This window comes from Carettochelys insculpta, chromosome 4 (genome assembly GCF_033958435.1).
Source record: "Carettochelys insculpta isolate YL-2023 chromosome 4, ASM3395843v1, whole genome shotgun sequence".
NCBI lineage: Eukaryota > Metazoa > Chordata > Testudines > Carettochelyidae > Carettochelys > Carettochelys insculpta.
This window is the reverse complement of record NC_134140.1, coordinates 29,104,573-29,129,238: the sequence shown is the minus strand read 5'-3', so window position 1 is coordinate 29,129,238 and position 24,666 is coordinate 29,104,573. Positions and strand designations below refer to the sequence as shown.

The window sequence follows — 24,666 nt, the reverse complement described above, 5'->3', positions numbered from 1 at the left end:
GCTACTTGCCTGTTTAAGTAATACATTGCTTTGTGTACTACTTGGTTCTTAAAAAGACGTAGAAAAGATTTACAAAGCTGGTTAATCACCCTCCATTCTAGAACACCTATGTGAGCTTATTCATCCATTTGCATCCCAGCTCTTTCTAGATGTGTCAAGATTAATGGCATTCCCCGGGCATTATCAGAGTAGAAGATAATCCACCCAAAAATCATTGTGCGTCTAACCACCAGCAAAGAGATAACAGGATCACCCAAGGGATACTTACTCTTCAGTTCATACTGTGGATGCCTGAATGATAAACTGATCTGATCTAGGACTCCAGAGGTCTCAGTCTGGAGAGAGGTGACATTCAATATGTCAGGCCCTAATGAAATTCATCCCAGGTTGCTGAAGCAATGTCAGAACTGTTGGAAATCGTCTTCAAGAATCATGGAGGAGTTAACTTTCAAACTGAGTGGGCCTGGCTAATAGAGTACCATACAAGGATCAGTCTGAATCCAGCATTATTCAATATTTTCATTAATGACTTGGATAAGGGAACGGAGAATATGCTTATAAAATTGCAGATGACACCAAGGTGGGAAGCACTGCAAGCACTCTGGAGAACCTGATTAGAATTTAAAATTATCATGAAAAGCTACAGAACTAGCCTGAAATTCATAAGATGAGGTTTAGTAATTCCAAGTACAAAAAGAGAAAAGTTACTCACCGTAGTAATGGTGGTTCTTCGAGATGTGTCCCCGTGGGTGCTCCACGTTAGGTGTTGGGCTTGCCCCGGCGCCGCAGGTCAGATCTTCCAAGCAGTTTCTGCCGGACCACGCATGCGCCGGTGTGCGCCACTCCCTTGCGCGCTCCTGGCCACGTGCGTGATCCGGTCCCCGCCAGTTCCTTGACCAACCGCCTCGGATGCTCCTGAAAAACACTAAACAGAGATCTGAAGCAGGGAGGATGGGCGGGTGGTGGAGCACCCACGGGGACACATCTCGAAGAGCCACCGTTACTACAGTGAGTAACTTCTCTTTCTTCTTCGAGTGTCCCCGTGGGAGCTCCACATTAGGTGACTACCGAGCAGTAACCCAAAATAGGAGATGGGTAATCGGATCATGTGCAGCTTGTCCCCGAGAGGACCGCTGTCGAGAGCTGGGTATCCTCTTGGAATACCCTGTGAAGGGCGTAGTGCTTGGCGAAGGTGTCATAGGATGACCAGGTCGCCGCTCTGCAAATGTCTTTTAGCGCAATGCCCTTGAAAAAGGCTGTTGATGCCTCCACCGCCCTAGTGGAGTGAGCCCTGGGCGTGGCCAGTAAAGGAGTCATTTTGAGTTCGTAGCACATTTTTATGCAGGATACGATGTGCTTCGAGATTCTCTGCGAAAAGAGACCTTCTCCTTTTGATTTGGGAGCGAGAGAGACTAGGAGTCTATCCGTTTTCCGAAGGACTTAGTCCTGTCTATATAGAAAGCCAGCGCCCTCCTCACGTCCAGGAGGTGTAGGCGCGCCTCTTTGTTGGAGTTATGAGGCTTTGGATAACGAGGGTAAAACTATACGTTCGTTAATATGAAACTCTGAAGAAACTTTGGGAACAAAGGCTGGATGCAGCCGTAAGGTTACCGCCTCCTTGGAAATTACTGTGCACGGTGGCGTTGCCATGACTGCCGCAAGCTCGCTCACCCTGCGAGCTGACGTGATTGCAAGAAGGAAGGTCGTCTTTATCGTAAGGAGACGGAAGGAAACAGTGGCTAAGGGTTCAAACGGTGGTCCCGTTAGCGCATTAAGCACCAGGTCCAAGCTCCACGAAGGTGGAAGCGGTTTCCGAGGGGGATATAGGTTTACCAGCCCTTTGAGGAACCTGGTAACCATGGGAGGGGCAAACACCGTGTGGCCTTCCTCTTCATGTCTGAAAGCCGATATAGCGGCAAGGTGGACCCTTCATTGAGGATAGGGAGAGTCCGCCTCTCGAGGTCCAGTAAATACTCTAGTATTACAGGTATATGCGCAGCAAGGGGGGCTAAATGCTTGGTAGAACACCATGCAGTGAATTGAGTCCATTTTTGCTTATAGGGCTTCCTGGTGGAAGTCCTCCTGCTACTTTCTAGGACTTGTTGCACTCCCTCCATACGCGTGCTCTCTAGGGAGCTGAGCCATGGATTAACCATGCTTGCAGTCGCAGGCCTCGGGGGTGTGGATGCACTATGGACCCCTGGGCTGCGTGAGCAGATCCGGCGCCACCGGGAGGGGCATCGGTGGACGGTCCGACATGCGCAGGAGTAAGGGGAACCATTGCTGTCGATCCCACGTTGGGACTACGAGGATCGTTCGGGCTCTCTCTCTCTTGGCTTTCTGCAAGACTTTGTGGATAAGCACTGTGGGAGTAAAGGCGTAGAGCAGGGGGCCCCTCCACGAGATTGCGAATGTGTCCCCCAGGGACCCCCATCCCAGTCCTGCCCTGGAGCAGAATCGTGGGCACTTCTTGTTGTGTTGAGTGGCAAACAGGTCTACCCAGGGAAAACCCCATGCGTGAAAAATCGGTCGTAGCAGATCGGAACGGATCTGCCACTCGTGTGTGAGTGTGAAGCGCCTGCTCAGCTGGTCTGCCTTCACATTGTGAGCGCCTGGTAAATACGAGGCTTTCAAGGTTATATTGTTGGCGATGCACCAGTTCCACAATCGGACTGCTTCCGCACATAAGGCACGGGACCGAGCTCCTCCTTGCCGATTTATATAAAACATGGTGGAGGTACTGTCTGTACTGATCCCGACTACTTCCCTTGTATATGGTCTCGAAAGTGTTTGCAGGCGATGAACACTGCTCTGAGCTCCAGTATATTTATGTGCAGTGACTGTTCCGTGGAGGACCACAGTCTTTGCGTCACCTTTTTGCCCATGTGTGCTCCCCACCCTATGTGGGAGGCGGTGGTAGTGAGAAAAACAGATTTGTGGTTGGTGAAAAGGGCACCCCTGTTAGCATGTTCTTGGGGTTCACTCACCATTGCAGGGATCTGCGCACCTCTGTCGTGGGCGACACCACCCTGTGGACAGTGTGTGCTGCCGGTTTGTAGACGCTCGCCAGCCAGTGCTGCATGCTGTGCCTATGCAATCGGGCATTCTGTATCACAAATGTTGCTGCTGCCATGTGGCCCAGCAGCTGTAAGCACGTCAGAACCGGCACCGTAGGGCTGAAGGTGATGACTTGTACGAGGGAACCGATGGCACAAAAGCGGGCATCTGGTAGATAAACCCGTGCTGTGATGGAATTTATACGTGCCCCTATGAACTCTATGTCCTGTGTGGGGTCTATCTTTGATTTTGCCAGATTGATGACCAGGCCCAGCGAAGAGAACATGTCTGCTGTGATGCGTATCATGCGAAGTACCTCCTCCGTCGAGGCCCCTTTCAGTAGGCAGTCTTTTTTTCCCCAGATATGGGAATATAAACACCCCCTGTCTGTGCAGGTAGGCTGACACCACTGCCAAGGTCTTGGTGAAGACTCTGGGGGCCGAGGAGAGGCCGAACGGCAGAACCTTGTACTGAAAAAGTTCTTTGCCTACCATAACCTGGAGAAAACGCCTGTGAGCCGGGTGAATAGTTATGTGGAAATACACATCTTGTAAGTCGAGGGCTGCGAACCAATCTCCATCGTCCAGTGCCGTAAGTATAGAGGCGACTGTGATCATCCGAAAGCGTTGCTTGCGCAAGTACCGGTTGAGGCCTCGAAGATCTAGGCTGGGCCTCCAGCCTCCTGTCTTTTTCTCTGTGAGGAAGTATCTTGAGTAGAACCCTTTCCCTTGGAGTTGCTCCGGCACTCTTTCCACTGCCCCTATAAGCATAAGATGGCCTACCTCCTGCTTGAGTCTCGCTTCGTGGGAGGAGTCCTTTAGGTGGGGTCTGGGTGGAGGTCGTGGCGGTGGGAGCGACTGGAAGGGAATCGAGTAACCTGTGGCCATGATCTCCAGTACGCATTTGTCTGTGGTGATCTTTTGCCACTGGTCGTAGAATGGTCGGAGGCGAAGGTGGAACAGTAGCTTCGGATAACATTGCGCGATGGTAGCGATAGTGCAGCCCTCGATCTGTGTGTCAAACTTGTGGCCTTTGGCCCTGCCCCAAGGACGCACGGCTCTGTTGAGAACGTCGCCTGGGAGTTCTGTACTGTTGGTGCCGTTGATGTCGCCCTTGCTTGTAGCCCCTGTGGTATTGGGGACGCTATGGTTGAAACTGCAAACAGCTTCTGCGTGTCAAAGAGGAGATCAACAATCTTCGCCTGCATATCCCTCGGGATACCTGATGTCTGGAGCCAGGACTCCCTGCTCATGACCACTGCCGTAGCTGTTGAGCGTGCTGCTGTATCCGCTATGACTAGGGAGATCTGAACTCCCGTCCTCGAGGCCGCGTAGCCTTCTTGCACGATAGCCTTGAGCACCGGCTTCTTGTCCTCTGGAAGCGAGTCCATGAGGGAGGTTAAGCTAGAGTAGTTGTCGATATCGTGGTTCGCTAGATGCGCTGCGTAATTTGCCACTCTCAACAGTAGGGTGGAGGAGGAGTAGACCTTTCTGCTGAACAGCTGTAGTTTCTTGGCATCTTTGTCCGTTCCCCCTGTTTTGAACCAAGACATTTTTGATCTCTGTTGAGACGATTCTACCACCAGAGAATTTGGTTGCGGGTGGCTGAATAGGAACTCCATGCCCTTCGCCGGCACGAAGTATTTCTTGTCCGCTCTCTTGTGGACAGGCGGAATAGTCACAAGGGTCTGCCATATCGTGGTGGCGGACTCCAAGATTGCTTCGTCAAGTGGTATGGCTATTTTAGAGGAGGCCGGAGGTCTCAGATTTTTGAGGAGCTTATGGTGCTTCTCTTGCACCTCTGCTGTCTGGATGCCTTGCGTGAAGGCCACCCTTTTAAACAGCGCTTGGAACTGTTTGAGATCGTCCGGAGGATGGACATCCCCCGGGGCCGTAGCCTCATCTGGGGAGGACAACGAGGAACCGCTAGGGTACGCCTCTCTGGACCGTTCCGGGTCCTGTTGATGGTGGTACATCCGCCCGATAGAAGCTTGCGAGGGAAAATCCCGGGGTTCCAGAACCAACTCCCCCTGAGATATCTGAGTCTCTGTCCCCGTTCACGATTGCCCTCGGGGATACGGAACCGTCTGTGGGGATCTGTCCCTGGTAGTATGTCTATGGTGTCTATGCCCCGCATGATAGGGGAGACCATGGCAACACGGGCACTGCTCCTGGGATGGTGACCTGGACCCACTCCCTTGGTGCATACCCCCTACGTCTGGGGAAGCGAGATCTTCTGGAGACCTGGGACACTGGAGAGACCGATTTGTGATAGTACTCAAGTGGCTCGAAGCCCAAGAAGGGCGAAGGTGGTTCAAGCCATGGGGAGGCTGGCTGTAGAAATGGAGATGGGGGCTCCGGATAGGCTAGGGGTGACCCCTGCCTTCTCGTTGGAGTCCGCAGCACGAGTGGAGGGCTCAGAGAAAGCAGCTCTGCAGCCCTGTATGGAGAGGGACTGCGGTGCCATGTTTTCTGTGCTGCCTTTCCCCTCCCGTGTGGGGGTGGCTCCGCCCCCTGACGCGTCGGGCATCTCGGCCCCGTAGTCTGCACCGTGCTCGGCACGCTCCTCGGCGGTGCTGCGCGGGCGGTCTCCCCCGGTGCCTGCAGGCCGCGTGCCTGTGCGCTCTGCGCCGCCGGTTCCCTGGGGGTCGGTGCCGCTGTTTGCGGTGCCGCCGGTTCCGGCGCTTGCTTGGCCGCCGCCCTGCCCGCAGTGTGGGGCGGCTGTTTGATCATCAGAGGCTGAACCTCCGCCACATGCGTCTCCGTGCCGCCGCCGATCAGCTGTAGCTGCAGCTGGGGGCTGTGCGCTCCACCCATCCCGCTCGCTGTTGCTGCCGGCAGGGATCGGGTTGGGGAGATTTTCCTCCGTTTTTGCGCTGATGGGGTTAGGGACGTGGCTTTCCTTTTATGGGCCCCGGAGGGTCCCTCCTGCTGCGGCCGCTCTGGCACGTCTGGCTGGAGGGCCTTGTCGAACAGCAGCATTTTCAGCAGCATTTCCCCGTCCTTCCTTGCTCTGGCTGTTAACTTGGCGCAGAAGGAACATTTCTGAGTGACATGGGATTCCCCCAAGCACCTTATGCACTGACTGTGCCCGTCAGACGCTGGCATCGCCTCGCGGCACGACTCACACTTCTTGAATCCTGAAGAGGACATTGTGGTGAGTCTTTGAGTTGTTAATAGGGTACTTAGCACCTTCTCTGTGCTTGTTCCCCTCTCAGATAAAGCCTGCCGCGGCAGGAGAGCTAATGGCCCTAGGCTCCTGGCGCTCCGCTTGTTACTAGGATTGGAAGCTTTGAATTCCTTTCCTTTTTTTTTTTTTTTTTTTTTTTGAAAACAGCCGACTAACTTAGTCTAAGACTGAAAAAACTTTAAAACAATTAAAAACGTTAAATACGCTAACTCTGGCCGTAGCCTGAGCGGATTCCGTCTGCAGCCGATGGCGGTTAAAGAGGAACTGGCAGGGACCGCATGGCGCACGTGGCCAGGAGCGCGCAAGGGAGCGGTGCGCACCGGCGCATGCGCGGTCCAGCAGAAACTACTTGGAAGATCCGACCTGCGGCACCGGGGCGAGCCCGACACCTAACGTGGAGCACCCACGGGGACACTCAAAGAACATTTCATTTAGAAAAGTAAAATTAAACTGGGGGAATAACTGGCAAAGTGACAGTTCTGGTGAAGAGGATCTGGAGGTTATAGGAAATCACAAACTGCATATGGAAGACACTGATCTGTCAGCCTCTCCTGAGGAACACTTAGAAAGAACTGTGGTAGGTGCGGTTGTTCTGCCCTTTATGCACTCATTGGTCAGGGGAGAAAGCACATACACAACCACTTCTTGGCACTAGTGATAAAGCTACTGAATTCCAGGATGCTGGGGGGGAGGGGTTGTGTGGGGAAAAAAAAAGCATATTGTACATGGGAGCTATAAGCACAGGAACTTGAAGAAAACTAATTTCAAATCCTCTCTCATATACAACAGGCTTCATATGAACTCAGCCTTGCACTTGCATACTTCACCACAATATGTATCATGTTAGAAATCCGTACTTTCTTGCTTTCTATAATAACTACATGTTTTCTGGAGAACTGAATATTATCTTCCTCAGGAACAGAAAATAAGAGTATCTTTTCGTATGAGATTTTCAGGATTTAAAGTAAAATAGATTTAATTAAAATCTGTTGTAAGATTAACTCTTACATTTAATGCGGAAAGATGGTGACTGTTTCTGATAATTACTTCCCCTGGATGCAGGTAACAGTAAAATAATACAATATTCCATTTTTACATTTGTGTTTCAGATTTAAGCTAAGCTAGAAATAATTAAAAACTCTCAGAGGATTATTGCTTACCATTTAACATCAGAAGATTGTCAGTCCCTGGATGTGGATAACTCAGGCGACCTTAAAAAAAAGGTTACAGGGATTTTAGCTATTATGCTTAAAAGAGAAGGGGTGGGGGTGGAAATTGCTGCTTAGAAAAGTTTAAATACTTACTTTATTTCCATTTAGCCTAGGGGCCATAACTTAAAGAGCTAATATTTAACTCCAAGCACATTAGCAACAATACCCTTGACCGAGTTGAAGCTGACAAGAACAAACTTCTTAACCTTAATTCTCTGGTCATAAGATCTGCAGTGAGCTTTTGGGATCAGCTCCAATAGGATAAAGCCACTTTTTGTTTCATGAAACCCAGAAGCAGTGCCCTACTATTCTCTTTCCTACTCCACGGAAACAAGTTTTGCACAATAACATTGTTTAATGGAGTCTAATTTTTGCAATATATCAAAAATCCAGTTGAGTTCCTACTCTTTACGTTTAACTCACTATTAACTGATTTAGAACTGCATTTTGTTGCACTTCATGTAATGCTGCATATATTCTTCCCACTAAGTTAATTTGACATTAGCAAAACAGATATGTTCCAATTATTTTTTAAAAGCCTGTAGAAAGCTAACATTCTATAAAGTTTGTTTGTGAGTTTATGGATTAAAAATGTAAAACTATAAAATATGCTAAAGTAAAAACTACAGGAAACCTTGTGTATTCACAATAAGATCTTAATATTTATTTTAATTTATTTGAAATAAGTAGTATCTTGTCAGTTAAATTTGATATTTAAAGTGCATAGAAAAATGCCTCTTCATTACAATCTCCTTTTCATTGAAAAGGAGTTTTCTGTTCACAGGAAGCTGCAAACATGACAGTACTGCAAACTGACCAACACAGAAACTTACAATAGCTGCTCTGTTTCACTGTAACATGCCTTGGAGCAAAAGTAAAAAAAACCCATACCCCAACATAACCACACACTTTATGGATATTAAAATATCCTTGCTTGACCATAATCTCAAACTGTACATTTTTACATGGACCATTTGATATTATTATAATGTAACCAGGTAACCCCTGAGACATAATAAAAGGATTAAATCCTGCAACTTTATGTGGAACTCACATGGATTTCAGTTGGAGCTGGGAATACAGACGACTTGTGGAACAGGATTCTACTACCAATTAAGTATTATTAAAAGATTTTATACACACTTGTCCCTTTAAAGCATGCCTGCGCGCGACACACAAACCAGCAGCCACCCTCACTTAAAAGATGCATACAATTTCCCATTATAAGAAAAAAAACAACAAGAAAAAACACCACCCCCCACCCCATGGTTTGCTGCAGGACCTTGAAATATGGCAGAAGGATAGTCCTGCTGTCAAACAGGATATTTTTTTTGCATCCAAAAAAGCTTTTTGCTGAAAAATCTGTTCAAACACAATTTGGTTTTGGCCTTTTTGAAAATTATATACCAAAAAAATACAAAAAGAGAATGTTAATTGCAAGGTCAAGTACTCAAAAATTAGAAGGTGCCAGAATTGAGATTTCCTTGTTTATACGCATCATACAGTTTTTAATTATACAATTACTTTTTCCATAGGTTCCCCTCCTCATTAAATGTATAGAATGTATGGTGCTTAAGTGAATGTAGGATTCTGACCTCACAGAGAAGTTGAAGGTATGTCGAATATGGCAGATGACTGCAGGAAGAAAAAGGATGGTATTTAAGACTAAAACAGTTGATAAACTTCCCCAGAGCTCTGTTCTGTCCCTAGCTTTGACACACTTCCTACATAACCCTAGGCAAGGCACTTAAATTTAAAAAGATTCCAGATGGACAGTTGCTTTCCTCACTTTCTGGGCTCCCAAAAAGTGAGACAACTGAGGGCCACTTTTTAATTGTATTGAGTATACTCAGATATCAAAACCAATGGGAGCTGTGGCTGGCCAGCCCACCTCTGGCAGGAAACCTAGTTATGTTCTGGAAAAATAAGCACTGAACTGAAAGTCAGGCAGTCCAAAATTCTAATTCTGGATCGGTTACTGATTCATGGTGTGAAAATGGGCAAGTCACTTGGGCAGTGCTAGTCTGTAAGAGAAGGACTATCCTCCTCCATGCCCAACTACAGGATTTTTATGAGGATTTATAAACTCTTATGTGTACAGCACTTTCAACATAAGAAGTGCAGTTAACAAATGCTTAAGAGACTGAAAATCAGGTTCCTGGGTATGTCATGTTGGGCACGCAAAGAAAAAAAAATATATCAGTGGAGAGTTTTGCAAATTCACCCATTGTCTGGAAAATGTATAATGTTCCTGTGTCCCAGTTACTCTTTTGTAAAGAAGAATAATACTACTTTTTCTGAGATAGAAACGTGAGACAGAATGCAAGATACTATGTTGCTGAACTCCATGGATACGTTTATGAAAAAGTTAGTAACATCATTTTCTGCCTAGTGTTGGAATGATATTTGAAGGAGGATTTAAAAAAAAACAAAACACCACAGTAATCTCATTCACCCAGTCCATTTTTGCCTGTGTAACCAGTACACAAAGTCACTTAATTTTGACATTTCCTACCTTTTAGCAGTGTTTGACTTTGCAACCTTAAGAAAAAATTTAGCACAGTTTTTTTGGATATTTATATATTATATTTAATTTTTACAAGTTCCCTTGTGTGTGCAAACCTCAGCACTCACAGGCTATGGTTATACTACAGTTGCTTTTTCGGGATAAAAATAGAAACTGTAGCTAAATAGCAGTGCTATTTCAAGAGTGGTATTCCACTTCTGGCACCCCTTGTCATAGGAAATTGTAAAATAAATTAAATTTGAAACAAACTATGCAATTTGCGTTGCACAAATTGCATAAATTATTTTGAGTTACGGCTACAGCATAGCTGTAGCCACAAAGAATACAACTGGCTTAATGGAACTGTGTGTGGATGTGAACTTTTCCTACACAGATCAGGTGTTTGCTTTTTTTTTTTTTTTTTAAAATGACTCTCCAAATTGTTCTTAATTTTTTGAAGCGGATGTTAATAAAATACAATGATGTTCTTATTAAACGCACATGTGAGTGGTGAAACACACAAAAGTCAAAGACAGTTTAAAGAGACACTGTCTTCCTGAAATCAGTTAATTAGAAAAGCTAAGAGGAGTTTCAAGTACACTTGAACCTCTTTAATCTGGCAATTCTAGGAAATTGTTTATGCTGAATTATGGAATTTTCCAGACCATGGGTATTCCCCATCCTGAAGGGTAAATAAAGTCTATATATTACTAAAGCTTTTGTACACACGCACGCACGCGCGCGTGCGCCTTGTAATCTGGAACTCTTATCCATCAAGATCCATAATCCAACCTGATTTTAGTTAGATGGATGACCACTCCTCATGGGCATAGTCAAGGTTCCCATGGTCCCATAAAGTTTGATTACAGCCACCAGTCCTGGCTCTCCATGTTGTGTGCTGTTATTTAGCTGTTCTTTACCCCTAAATGTATTCTAAAAACCCAGTAAGCAGTGAAAGTATTGGTAATGCTGCTAGACAATATTAATGTCCTGTGGTCTGGCAAATTCTCTCATCCCGCAGTAGTCAGGTACCGAGGGTGCTGGATTAGAGAGGTTCATCTTGTACAACCATTATAAAGTACTATATGTATATAACATGTTATAACATGAATCCTAATACATTGTATTTAAACTTCTTATATTTTTATCATCACATGTAGGTAATTAAGCAGGAAACCACTAACTGTACAGAGTGCTGCCATTTCCCATGGTTACAGGTTAAATTTGTGCTAGCTATACAGTGTATATACACACTTTTTGTTTTGCTGCACTGTATTTAAACTCATTTTGTTTTTATCATCATTACGGAGCTCCAGCCATGTTCAGCTCTGAACCATGGGTGTTCCCGGAATACAAAAACCCAGATTAAGGTCATTCAAGTGTTCTGCATTTTCCCATGCCTTTCAATCAGCTTTTGTTGTTTTTACAACCATATATGCCTATTTTCAAAAGTTTCCTTCTCCAGATGACACATAAAAGATACACAGTTGTCAAATACATAAAGTAATTTTTCCCCAGGTCTCTTTCAATAATAATACATAAAAATACAACAAAAAACCCCAATCATGTAAAAGTGCAATTTAAATTGACATCTCCTGATTACTCAACATAACTTGACAGTGTGTTGTATATTTTGTGCAATTTATGAAGTAGAGCAATATTGTGTTACACATTTTAATGTTGTCAAAGCAACATTAACTTTTAGCAGACACTCAAATTTGAGCATGCAATTTTATTGTTGCACTAATTTTTTTGCATTCCATTTCCTAAGTTCTATTTCCATTGGGGTGGGGAAAAAAAAAATCTGTAAACTGAATCAAGCAGTTACCCTTCTTCCACCTCAATTCCAGTGAGCATGTTCTAGCTGGCAGCTTTCACAAGCAAGCTCTTCAGAGTGTGCTGACACTCCTAAATTAGATGCTAGGAGTAGAAGCTACAAATAATAAATGCAGCTACAGGGAAGCTTCCAATTATCTCATTTTTTCCCCATAGTTAAACATATATAGTAATTCTCGTTTCTTCACTATCTCCTAGTGTCCATCACAAAAATCTACTATTCTTGTAATATTCCTAACAATTTCCCTAAGTTTGTCTTCCCCATTACAGAGGAGAGTAGAGAAAAAACGTGTAATGCCTGTTTACCACTAGGTTATCATACTGATATAAAATATTACAACTTATGTACATGAGTGGCTAGTTCTGATTTGGTAATACTTTTCAACCATTTTGCACAGGTGTAAGTGGTTACAAGAAAGCAAGCAGTGGTAAATCAGGCCTCAAGACTAGTACTGCTTCCTTTCACTTCAAAAAACACACACGACTCCAACCAGTCCACAGCAGAGATGCAATTCAGGCTCTTCACCAAAAACAAAAAAGGAAACTCTAAAAAAAATCACCATAAGCCTAGACTAGCTTCTTAGTTCTGATGCACTTCCATGGGAAAGTGTAACTATGCTTCTCAACTTCCTATTAACACTATGTAGTGTAGCGTAAATACACGGATTTGCTTGCTATTGCATTATCTATAGATAAAGTTTTCTGTGTGTTTTTAGCATCAGTAAGAAACAGTTTGGGGAAAAAAATATCACAAGAGATCAATTCTGAAAGAGGTAGTTTTGGACCAATGTTCAGGTACTTCTTCAGCTACACTGTTCTCTGATGTTCTCTAGAACTTCTCAAAACAAAATTGAATCAGATGTCAAAAGAATCAGTAAGGAATAGCTTTATAGTTTTGGAATACAACCTCACAGTCATTAGCTTGACTACTACTGACCTTAAACTTAAGCCTCTAGCTTAAATGCTATTTAATAATATTTTGATCTGAAATGCATGGTGAGAAAGCAATATGGATAAAAAGATCAATCTTGCTGTTAAACATTACAACCTTATTTTTCTGTGGCATCAAGACCATCATAAAAATTTACAAGTTAAACAATTTCCAAAGACTAATCTAAAATAAAATAATTATCTTGATCAGAGACTTTATACTGACTAAACTTAGAATAAAGTTACACATACAGAAATAAAGTTAAAACTGCATATTTATAAACATATACTAGTTTTTTTTTAAATGTGTATGAATTTCTTATGGTATAAAGAAAATCAGATAAAATCCATAGTTCTGTAAATTAATGAGAGCAAAAACAGTGAAATCACCATTTTCTAACAAATGAATTTTCAAATATAAGATACAAAGGCAAACGCTATAAACTAGTGTATACAAAGTCTGTTCTGCATTCTAATAATCCACGACAAGATGCTTAGTCATATTTCAGACACTGTAAGCAGCTAAATCTGAAACACGTGCTTAAAATTCCAAGGACTTTCATTTTACCACTGCAGTACTACATAAAAGACACACTGTTTTTATAACCAGTTTTTTCAATTGTAAATTTAAACAAAACATTCTTTTTTAACAAAGCATACTATTTACAAAGAGATTTTATTAAGCAGGCACATTCTGAAAATGAACAGGGTGGGCTTCTCAGTTAACTTGAAAAATACAGTAGTGAGATGGGCAGGACACAAAGAATTTGGCTAATGTGACACTGTAATAGGGCCTGAACTAACAAAAACTATGGTTTTGTAGCTTCTTTTGTCCTGCACCTCTAAAAAAAGAATATTAAAGTTGACAAAAATCAAAAGGAATCACATCTAGCGACTGCCACAAGGGGGTGGAAGATCAGTTTTTAAGGTATTCTTGTACATGTCAGTTTCTCTCCCATTTACTCCTAAGCAATGTGATTGAGGAACCATTCATATTTCTATACACATATAGTTAATAATTTAGCCCGTAATTTACCTCCTTCACTTTGAACAAGTAATATATTTCTAAAAGAGAAGCAAAAATGTTTTCCTAAAACAGATGTATTCAACTGGTCTAGTGGTTAGGAACCAGCACTCAGTGCTGTGGCCTGGGTTTGACTCCCAGACAGGAATGCACCTTGGAGTGTGTTATAAAACTGAGGGGTGTTTGTTTTTTTTTGGGGTGGGGGGGAAGAAATAGCTCAGTGGTTTGAGCACTGGCCTGCCAAACTGAGGGTTGTAAGTTCAATCCTTGAGAAGGCCATTTAGGGATCTGGAGCAAATACAGAAAAATTTCATCAGGGATGGCACTTGGCCCCCTACTAAGAGGGCAGGAAACTGGACTCAGTGACCTCCCAAGGTCCCTTCCAGCTCTATGAGATGCACACATTTGTTTTTTGTTTTTTTTTTTTAAAAACTACTGAACTCACATTCACTTGTGGAACATGGCTTATTTTCTCTCACAAATAGGAAACAACACTTCTTTTAATCCACCCTTCATTTGACTTTCAAAAAATCATGCTCTGGTATTAATAAATTTTAGTACACTTAGGGCATCAGTAACCATATTCTGAAAAACACCACTGTACATATGGCAATGCACAGGCCAAAACATTAGGATCTGAGATTTTAAGGTCTACATCTATATTTTTAGAAGCACAGAACATCTAACCTCCCATTAAATTCAACGTTTCAGACATTCCTAAATTGTGTTTTAACTTTAAGAATGTTAGTTTTAGAATTGTATCTTTCATCTTTGTGAAGATGCAAATTTGATGATGATGATGATGAAGATTCCAAAAGAGTCTGATAGGTTTGCTTTAAGATAAGGCTAAGCAGAATAAACAAAACCCAGTTTTTACACCCTGGGAAAAGTGAACATAGTGGTAGGTTTGAAAAAACTATTTTCCACTTTAAATGATATTGGACCCAGTTCCCCAGGGCTCCCTCAAAGCATCTCAGAATAAAGACTGAAAATTGCCCAGCATGTAATATGATGGAGCTGTTTGGGAATGCTGGGATACACATGCAGAGTGCCACAATCAATGCAGTACATTCCTTGATAGTGTAGATGTACGGGGAAATGTGGGTTAAAGTTATACTGAAGCAGAACTTCCAAAGTGCACGTCCCCTACAGAAGTTTGAATAATCAACTTACTTCGATTGAAATCACAATTTTCTCCCCAAATGTAGCCTACACTTCTAGGTAGGCTTTGAAAACTTCAAACAAAATAGGTGGCACAGATATATGATGATCTACAGTAAACGCTCAATTTAACAGACTTTGGAAATAATAGACCACTGGGACTGCAGGAGCTACCAGAGCAGCTGGGACTGCTGAACCCTTGGAGGGGTGATGAGCAGCTCCTGGCAGGTGAGCCCAGAGGCTCTGCTCTGTAAACAGCACTGAGTCTGCTGCTGAGCAGTCTCTCCTGAGCCCACTGTGTTCCTCCCAGGTCTCAGACAGAGCACTCCCGAGTGCGCCTTGCAAGGTGTCTCCAGTCCTGCAGATTCAGATTTAACAGACTTGCAGCATTAACGGACACTCATTGCCCCCATTATTCCATTAAATCAAGGGTTTACTGTATTGAGAAACAGAGCGTTTGTCACCTAAGAGGAGAGGTGTGCCATTTTGTGGTTGCCTAAGGACAGGCAAAGTCTAGGGCCCCTCCAAATTCACAGCCATGCAAAAAAGTGTCACTAGCCATGAAATCTCTGTGTGTGGGTGTTTAACTCTATACTATAAAGATTTCAAGGGGGGAAAACCAATGTTTCTTAGGTGTCCTGACTGAAAACAGGTGGCTGGGGGTGAGGTGGTGTGTGTCAAAAGTATTTTGGGAAGAGGTAGGTTACAGTATTGCTACCCTTACTTCTTCACTGCCTTCAGAGCAGTGGCTCTTGACCAGGCACCCAGATCTGAAGGCAGTGCCCCACTAGCAGCAGCACAGATGTAAGGGTGATAAAACCCTGGCACTCAGAACTGGGTGGTTAGAAGAGTGATGGATGCTGGCCAAAGGTCCCATTCTGAAGGCAGCAGCTCAGAAGTACGGGTGTTAAAACCAGAGATTGTATCATCCTTACTGTTTCCATTGCTAGTGACAATGGTTCTGCCTTCAGTGCTAGACTCCTGTCCAGCAACCACTCTTCTCAAGCCACCTAGTTCTGAAGGCAGCTACTATACAGAAGTAAGGGTAACACTACCACAACAACCTTCTGACCCCTCCTCAACTCCTCCTTTGGTCAGGACCCCTACAGTTACAACACTGGCATTTCCAATTTAAATATTTGAAATAATGAAATGTATTTTTAAAATTGTATGAATGTAAATTTGACTAAAATGGCCCGTGAATTTGGTAGGGTCCTACCAATGCCTAAGTTCTTTTGGGTAGGGAATCTCCATATGCATTTGTGTGGTTCCTAACACACTGTAAATACAATTAAAAATGAAGTAACATTTCATTTGCACAACTCAGATGGCTAGGATTTATTCAAAGTTTTAAAAATAAGGGTTTATCCACACTGGCAAGTTACTGCACTGGAATTTTCCCTCTCATGGGTATGAAAGTTATCCTCCTAAGCACAGCAAATTTCAGCACAATAACTTGCCAGCGTAGACAGGCTCCCACTGCAGCAAGCTATGCCCCTTGTGAAGGTGGTTCTCCTAAAGTGCTAGAAAAGCTCTTTCCCAGAAATGATGCTGCAAGAACACTGCTATAATAAAGTGCTGCCATGGCAGCCTTTAGTGCTGCCAGTGCAGACAAAGCCTAAATCCTTTGAGACTGTTAAAATTCTTTTGCACTGAAATTTTTAAATAATTACGTGGAGAAAACAAATTAAAATCGAAGTCCACAAATATTAACTTCAAGGTCACTGCTGTGACCCTATGATTTCAATGAAGGGGAAGAGAGAAATCACTTTTCAAAGCTCAGAAGTGAAATAGCTGCACTTCTTTAACCTGAAAGAAATACATTACTTGTACAATTAGTACTGCTCCATGCTATTTTGAACAGGTTTGCAGAACAGCACTGAGTTATTCATGTTAAAATGCACATGTAAAGTGCTAATATTTTTATTATCAACAAGGATATAAAACTAGAGTTTCTCATTTCTTACTAGCCCGTGGAACAACTTTAGGTAACAAATAATTTATGTACACACTTGTATCAGTAGCCAAAAATGTGCTGCAAATTTCACTTAATAAATATGGAACTATCCTAAGAAACACGGCATATTTACCTTTTTTTTTATCCAACCGAGACAAGATGGGTGAGGTAAACACGTTAGCATCCACTTCACCTTGAATGATCTCTTGCAATAGGTGTAAACTCATTTTCTGTGCTAGCTTGTTTTTTATGATACTCAGATCTGAAGAAGAGATCTCTCTAATCTTGAAATCTTGCCTCACCGCAGCAATTGTCTCCCTCACCCATCTTGTCTTGTTGGGACCAATTTGAATCTCAACACTGAAATTGTATGAAGGCAGAAATACGTTGCAGCTGAAAAGTGGCTGAGTCAACTGGTTCTTAAAGTAAACTATTGTTATTTCTAGTAAAACTATAAAGGACTTGACTATTGCAAATTATATTCAACTGTAAATCAGTATTATTGCATATAATATAGATCTGGAATGACCCTTGTTATGGGTTGAAGCAGCAACTCAGCTAACAATTCAAAAATGAATCTAAGCTCTAAGGTGACATTGTTTAAGCAAACAAAGAATGGGTAACATTATCAAAACAAAAAGCAGTCAAGTAGCACTTTAAAGATTAGCAAAATAGTTTATTAGTTTGTCTTTAGTTAGCATATTAACATACCTTTAAGGGGATCATGCTCTGCTCTCATGATGTCAATAAGAGAGTTTTCCAATGAGTGCATATTCAGACTGTCATACATTCTATTTCGATCCTAAAACAGAACAAAATTTCTTAGTTCTGACATATAAAATTTGAGCTATTTAAACAGAAAAAAGCGACAGACTAGTCTGAGAATATCGTTCATAATGTGGTGATGGATGGAAGTATGAAAGCCTATGTCACCGAAAACTGACTCATAGTTGAACTCTATTGTTGTGAATCGGAATATAACATTCCTAAAAAGCAGCTTTTATGGTATTCAATTTTAAAACAAGAGAAATTTTGAATATGGAAAAGTAAACTTCAAAATCTTTTCCTTCACACCTAGACAGTGTCTACACTAGCTCCCTACTTCGAAGGGAGCGTGTTAAGTAAGGTGTTGGGAGACTATTAATGAAGTGCTCCCCAAAATTTTGAGGAGTAAAGGGACTTCGAAGTTGCCCAGGCACTTTGAAGTACCGATGGGTTAGCCGCAGCTACATGTGAGCTGGTACGTTGAAGTTGCCGCGAAGTAGAATTAGCTTAATGAAGTGCTGCATATGCAGCACAGCACTTCATTAATAATCTCCCAACACCTTACTCACCACTCTCCCTTTGAAGTAGGAAGCTAGTGTAGAGAAGCCCCACCTGTGTGTGTAGGAATGTATTGTGCACACACACACACAAATTGGTTCAACCTCTCTACTCCAGCAACATCTGCAATCTGGCATGATTTTAGTCAGCCAGATGACCACTTATCATGGGTGTACCTAAGTTTCCCCATGGTCCCATGAAGTTTGTTTATAGACACCAGTTCTGGTTCTCAGTGTTTTGTGCTGTTATTTAGCTGTAATTTACCCCTAAATGTCTTCTAAGAGCCCAGTAAGCAGTGAAGTGTTGGTAATGACGCTAGACAACATGGACCACCCATGGTCTGGCTAACTTTCTCATTTGGCACTGGTCAGATCCCAAGAGTGCTGGGCTAGAGAGGTTCAACCTCTATTATATATACGCGCAAATCCTATATCAAAAAAAGAACATTATCAAGACTGCAAAATAAAACAAACAAAACTTAAGAAATATCACACTTAAGATCGTACAGCTTCTTCAAAACCCTTTTGTGTATACATAATGATAAACATTTCATTACATAACTACAATATATTTTTACCCCCATGGAACTCTTGCCTCATTCAGCACACAGGACGGACTTGCTCTGTGGAGGAGTCAGATATATATATATATATAGTGAAAACTTGTCTAACGGATTGTGCTGGAGAGTTCTCCATATACTGCTGGAGCACCTCCATGTGACTTCTTTTACCCTCTTTCTAAACTTGATTGCTCCCTCTTTGCAGCTTGTCCCTAGTCTCCGAAAATTGACAGGAAATTGTTAGGGACTCCCACTTCCACGAACTCCCCCATGAGTTTCACTGCTATTTCTAAGAGGACAGGCTGGTGTCTCCGCACCCACATGCTAGTGACCTCAAGACTTCTCTTTGTAACTTGGCCCCCTGATCAGGTCACAATAGTTTTTGCTTTCTATGATTTTAAAAGGGTTCTCTGGATAAACTGTCTCAGGCAGTCTTCAGCACCACTGCCCACATTGTGCCAATGGTAAATGAATGTGGGCTCACTTACCCTTGAAATTCCATCACAGAGACCCAATGACTAGCAACCCCGACCTATGTAATTCCAGACTTGGCTGCAGTTTTCCTGGTTTCCTCATGTTCTGGTCCACCCTTAGGTTCCCTCTGACTCTATAATCCAAATCAGGATCGTTGGGCTTACACGCCTCCTACTCTCATACCAATTCCTCTCCTCCCTAGGGTGACCAACTGCAAAGTTCCCTGCTGAAGCACTCTCAACACCATCTTTCTCATCATGACTGTCCCAGCTCCTCCTCCACCAGCTGGGTTTCATGAGCCATTGGGCATTATCAACCACAACTCTCCTCCCAGGGGACCCTATCACAACACTAGGTGAAAAGGGCCAGTTAGTCAGGCCTTGTGTTGAGTGGACACCTCAAAACGGACCCCGCCCCAATTCATTTGCTGCAAAAATTGAAAGGCATGTATTAGAAGAGGCAGAAAATTATCAAGTAGTGTCATAGTCAAAGGCTGAATGCTGTCCTGAGAAATGGTTTTCCTTCATGCCTCTGCCACGGAATACCTATGTTATGCTGGGCAAGTCGCTTAAAGCAAATAATTTACTAGTGGCCATTAACTGTGCACTTCTCTTTTCCTAGGTACATGACTCTAGACCCTGGGGGTCTGATTTGGAGAGGTGTTAAATGCTTACAGCTGCAACCCAAGTCTGGAGAGTTGTGCTCTGAACATATACAGTTCTTTATTATGCTAAATAATCCGGAAAAATCAAGTCACAGGTGTCTCAAAATGAGCAAAGCTAGTGTATAATTTTTATTTTAGCCTCTGTGCTTCATTTTTCCATTTGCAAAATGAAGATAAGAATACTCCTCATTTTACTGGGGGTGATACAGAATTAACTGATTTGTGTACCAGAGATCACAGTGATGAGTACCACAGAAAAGTCCAGGAGGAAATTAATTATTTTATCTTCAGAGAATGGTTTGGAAAGTGTGCAGGAAATAAGACACAGGTCAACTCTCTGAACAATGTGGAAAAGAATACTGAATAGCTGCTCAGTAAGCAAGCACCATTTGTTTTGCTTACTGAATGAAGCAAGAAACAGAGGTTCAATACTCTGAAGATTATCTTACTGCAAATGTGCAAAAGGAATAGGCAATAAGTTTGTCCCACAGAAGCAATGAAGTGTGTAACCGCTAGCATGTTTGAGCTGGTTGGAAATTTGACTCAATGTTCAACAAAATGTAGGTTCTAGAAAAAAAAATTCAATTTTCTATAGCAACACTATGCAATTCAATTGGATAGAGATAGGGAAATAGGTTAGATAAAAAAAGATTTAATATACAACTTCTGATTTACTATCCAGGAAGCTACAGCTGGAATACCACATTTTATCATAGCTGAAGACAACAGTAAGATTTTGAAATTCCTAACCAATAGAACTGGCAATGCAACTAATTGCAATTATTCAAGTATTTGTGGCTCGTGGTATTTAATACATCTATTTAGCAAAATTCTAGTTCAAATATCTTACAGTTTAGATTCTTTTGACTAGAATATTGCCTTTAGAGGTGATGAGGACTAAAGATTTTTCTGTTAAAGGGAAAACTGTAACACTAGCTCCCTTTGGGATAGTGAAAACACTGTTAATCCTAGGAGGAATTCTGTCTGACATGATTAGAATTCCTCTGCAGAAGACAGAAGCAGATACTGTAGACTATGGGCTCTAGTACCCTCATGATGCCTTTTTAAAAACAAATTTAATGGTCAATATATGGCATCACTGCCTTCCCTTATTTCACTTCCTTTAGGGAATTTTGTATTACTCAAAGCATGAACTGCCTCTACAAGGAGGTTTTAAAAAAATGTGGGAGGAGGTGGTATAAAAAGATCCTTTGTTCTTGTGTCCACTATGCACGTGAGCAAGACTAGCCACAATATGGTCTTAAAATGTGTATCAGTCATTTTCTAAAACACTCAAAGCCAACAGCACCTAAGCACCGTACAAAAAATAATGCCAACTAGTACGCCAAATATTAAAGCTCTAAATATCAGCTCTGGCCAAATCCTAATTTACTACATACTAATAAAAACAAAAAAAATACACAAACCTCTAGCCTTGCCTTGAAAGATGCCACCAATGAGCACTGGCAGAAATTTAGAGTGTGAGCACTCGAAATTACCAGCCTGCCACTAGCCATGCACTCATTAATACAGTGTAAATAGCTCGTTCAAACTTGACTCTCAGAAAAGTAGAAATTTCTTTGGGTACAGAGCCTACTTTTAAAGTTTTTGTTAAATTAAGCTTTATTAAGTGTACTCTCTAAAATAGGCTCCTAATACAGCTTTGCAGAACACAGGTATAATCTAATGAAGTGTTGACCTTTGCTTTCTAAGGCAGCACCAAAAAAAGCGTTGCAATAAGTAGTCTGTGCATATACGTGTAAGCCACATGTCAAGCTTGATGTCCTGAAAGGTCACAGCTAGTTCTCTGAGAGCAGACTGTTCTGACCATGCAAACATGTTCAGATCAGTCAAGTGACTCGTGACAAATCTTCTTGTATTCATTCATCAATTTGCTGAAGTAGTGATGATGCAGACTTTAATTGGTAAAATGAAGAGAGTGATCTCTTGCAGTAGGTTACTTTTTGTGTTAGCCTGATGTTTTGACATGTCAAAGGTGAATCAGACTACAACTGATCAACCATAGAGAGTGAAATGGAGTAAATAATACTGTACTTGCAGAAGATGGCAAAATATGTTTGTTTGAACACTAATACCTATTGAAATATCTGAAGCAGCTGATAATTAGATGAGAAATATATAAATAATTCTGTAAAAATGCACCACAAAATGAACACACCCACAATATATCAGTGATGTTTTCATTCTCTTGATAGAAGACCTAAACTTTTATAAACTTCTATCACAAGTCAAACTATTAACACCTGTGACAAGATCCATATCAGTCCTCTAGGGGTTTCTGTGCTTGTTGGCAGTTTCACATGTGCCTCCAAAGACTCACGGTGGCCCCTTAGCTGCCTGGGTCCTTCCAAGGGCGAGGCCCCCCGCTTACTGAGTCATTCTCATCACAGGCAAGTCCACAGTGAGGGAGAAGCAGACCCCCATTTCAGGGTTAGGGCTGCCCCCGTTTACATAGCACATCAAACCTCCCCCTATCCTGGACTTCAGCCCAGGGTCCCTGAGAGAGAGAGAGAGCTAGTGGGCTCTTACCCTTGCCCTAACTTAGCAACCTCTCCCTGGGCCACTTCACCTACCACTTCCCTCTGGTACCTGGGTGCTCTGCTCTCAAACCTCCAGCCTTTTCCTCCTTTGCACACCTCAGCTCCTTCCCCCTCCTTCCTGGGGGGGAAGCCTTTTATAGTGAGCCAGCAGGCTTACCCCAACAGCAGGTGCCTGATTGGCCGAGTATTGCAGGCTGGTCCTTAATGAGCCCCAGATGCAAGCCTAGTAAGGGAATAGGAATGCACTGACCCACTTCCCAGTGTGCCTGTCTTCTATTAGGCTCTTGCAGCCTGAAGTCTGACACACACCCTTTCATCAAACTCTAGGTAAGTGGTCAGCAACCTAGCTGAGTCAGAGTGCTGAAATTTGACCACTTGACCTCTATGTATAGTCCCAGCGTTGGTGACTTTCTAAAGTCACTAATAGTCCTACTTACAACAGTTTCATTAATAAATAAATAAAAGATGCAGAGCTTTACCTTTTAGGTGCTGGTTGGTAGCATTAGCTGGTCTTTTGTTAGTCTGCAGGTGGAATGGCTTTGAGCAAGTTCGCAGCTGCATGTGGGAGGAGGGACAGGGCTGAGCTCCTGCCTCACATGCCAATGAAAATCAGATTGTGTGCTGCTCTTTGCACCTGTGCCAGGGGTTGCCGACTCCTGCTTTAGATCATTTCTACACCAGAGTCAACTTTTTGGACTCCATAATTAGCTTAAATAATGGAACCCTATTAACAAAAACAAAAGCAAACAAAAAACCCAATACACCAACCACCACATTTTCCTCCATAGATTCAGAAAGCAGCCAGACATACCAAAAACTCTACTGACATGCACTCATACATCAGATAATTTGTTCTGAGGAGAATGTTCAGGACACACACCTAAAACACACTTCACTAAACTAGGACTCTCCTCCAGAGAAGCAGATTTGTTACCATGGAAAGATTATTCAAATATTATGGAAAAATTCACTGGCAGCACACCATTAGTTATTCACCCTACAGTGGAAACCATATGGGTGAATCAAATAAGTACAATCCATATTTGATAGGGAATACATCCTGAAAGAAATCTTTTCCAAACCCTCTCTAATGGCCTTCAAACAACCCTCCAACCTCATCATCAGATGCAAGCTTCCCACAGACCACAAAACACCAACTCCAAGTGACACCAGATTCCAGAAGAGTAACACACGCAAAATCTGCACACATCTCTACTGCTACAATGATCAATACCGTACCACAATACTTCTTTCAAGATTCACAGGTCCAACATATGCTTATCACAACTTATGGTGTACCCGATCTAGTGCATTTAATCGCCCACCAACAACTATATGGGGTGAAACCCAACAATCACCACATTCTGAAAGCGAGTCTGTGCTCATGAAAGCTCATGCTCAAAACTCTTCTGTTAGTCTATAAGGTGCCACAGGCCCCTTCGTTGCTGTTACAGATCCAGACTAACACAGCTACCCCTCCAATACTTGACGCATTCTGAAATGAACTCACACAGGAAAATGATAAAAGACAAACCTTATCACCTGTGAGAGACCTCTTTTCACAAATCAGCCACTCCCTATCTGATCTTTTAATACTCATCTTGCAAGGAAACTTATACAACACTTCCAGAGGGTGATCCTGGGAACTTACATTTATAACTGCAAGACACCAAAAACCATGGAGTCAAAGGGAAACTGGTTTTATAGCTCATTATGACCATTTGTAACACACACCACACCTACTGATACCTGCTGACTTCTAACAGTCAATGTGTAACAATCTAACAAAGTTGTCCATGTCATTTTAAGGTGCCACTGTGTGTTTCCACTTTGTGTCACAATCTTTCCCAATCTAGATTTAGCTCAAAAACTTCTGTTTCCTTCTCCAAACCCAAAGAAGAGCTCTGTGCCACTCAAAAACTTAACAGAAGTTTTCAAAAGTGTTTTAAGGAGTTTCTGTTATTACAATGAAATTGTCAGATTCTTATTCGTATATTCAAAACAAAGAAATACAAGTGCTTGAACCCTGCTTAATAAAATCTTCTGGTACTTCAATAGCTTCTCAGTTTCAAAATACAACAAAACGAACTAAAACAAAGTTAACACAATCTACTTAGTCTCTAAGGTACTCTCAGTTCCATAAGTTATAATTGGATTTATTGCAAGGATTTTACAGTAAGTAAAATATTTTAAAAGAAAACTGTCAGCTGACTT

The 24,666-nt window shown here is 42.5% G+C and overlaps 1 protein-coding gene across 7 annotated transcripts in view; it reads right to left on the bottom strand.

Annotated features, from left to right (window-relative positions):
* CPEB2 (cytoplasmic polyadenylation element binding protein 2) overlaps window positions 1-24,666 on the bottom strand; it is a 104,010-nt gene that overhangs the window by 63,404 nt on the left and 15,940 nt on the right. For 5 of the 7 annotated variants that reach the window (XM_074992503.1, XM_074992502.1, XM_074992506.1 and 2 more), the window contains 2 exons: window positions 17,583-17,673; window positions 7,407-7,457 (listed from right to left, as the gene is read on the bottom strand). In XM_074992503.1, the coding sequence (XP_074848604.1) occupies window positions 7,407-7,457; window positions 17,583-17,673 (142 nt within the window). The remainder of the gene's footprint in view (window positions 1-7,406; window positions 7,458-17,582; window positions 17,674-24,666) is intronic. The other 2 variants (XM_074992508.1, XM_074992509.1) reach the window with 1 other exon arrangement.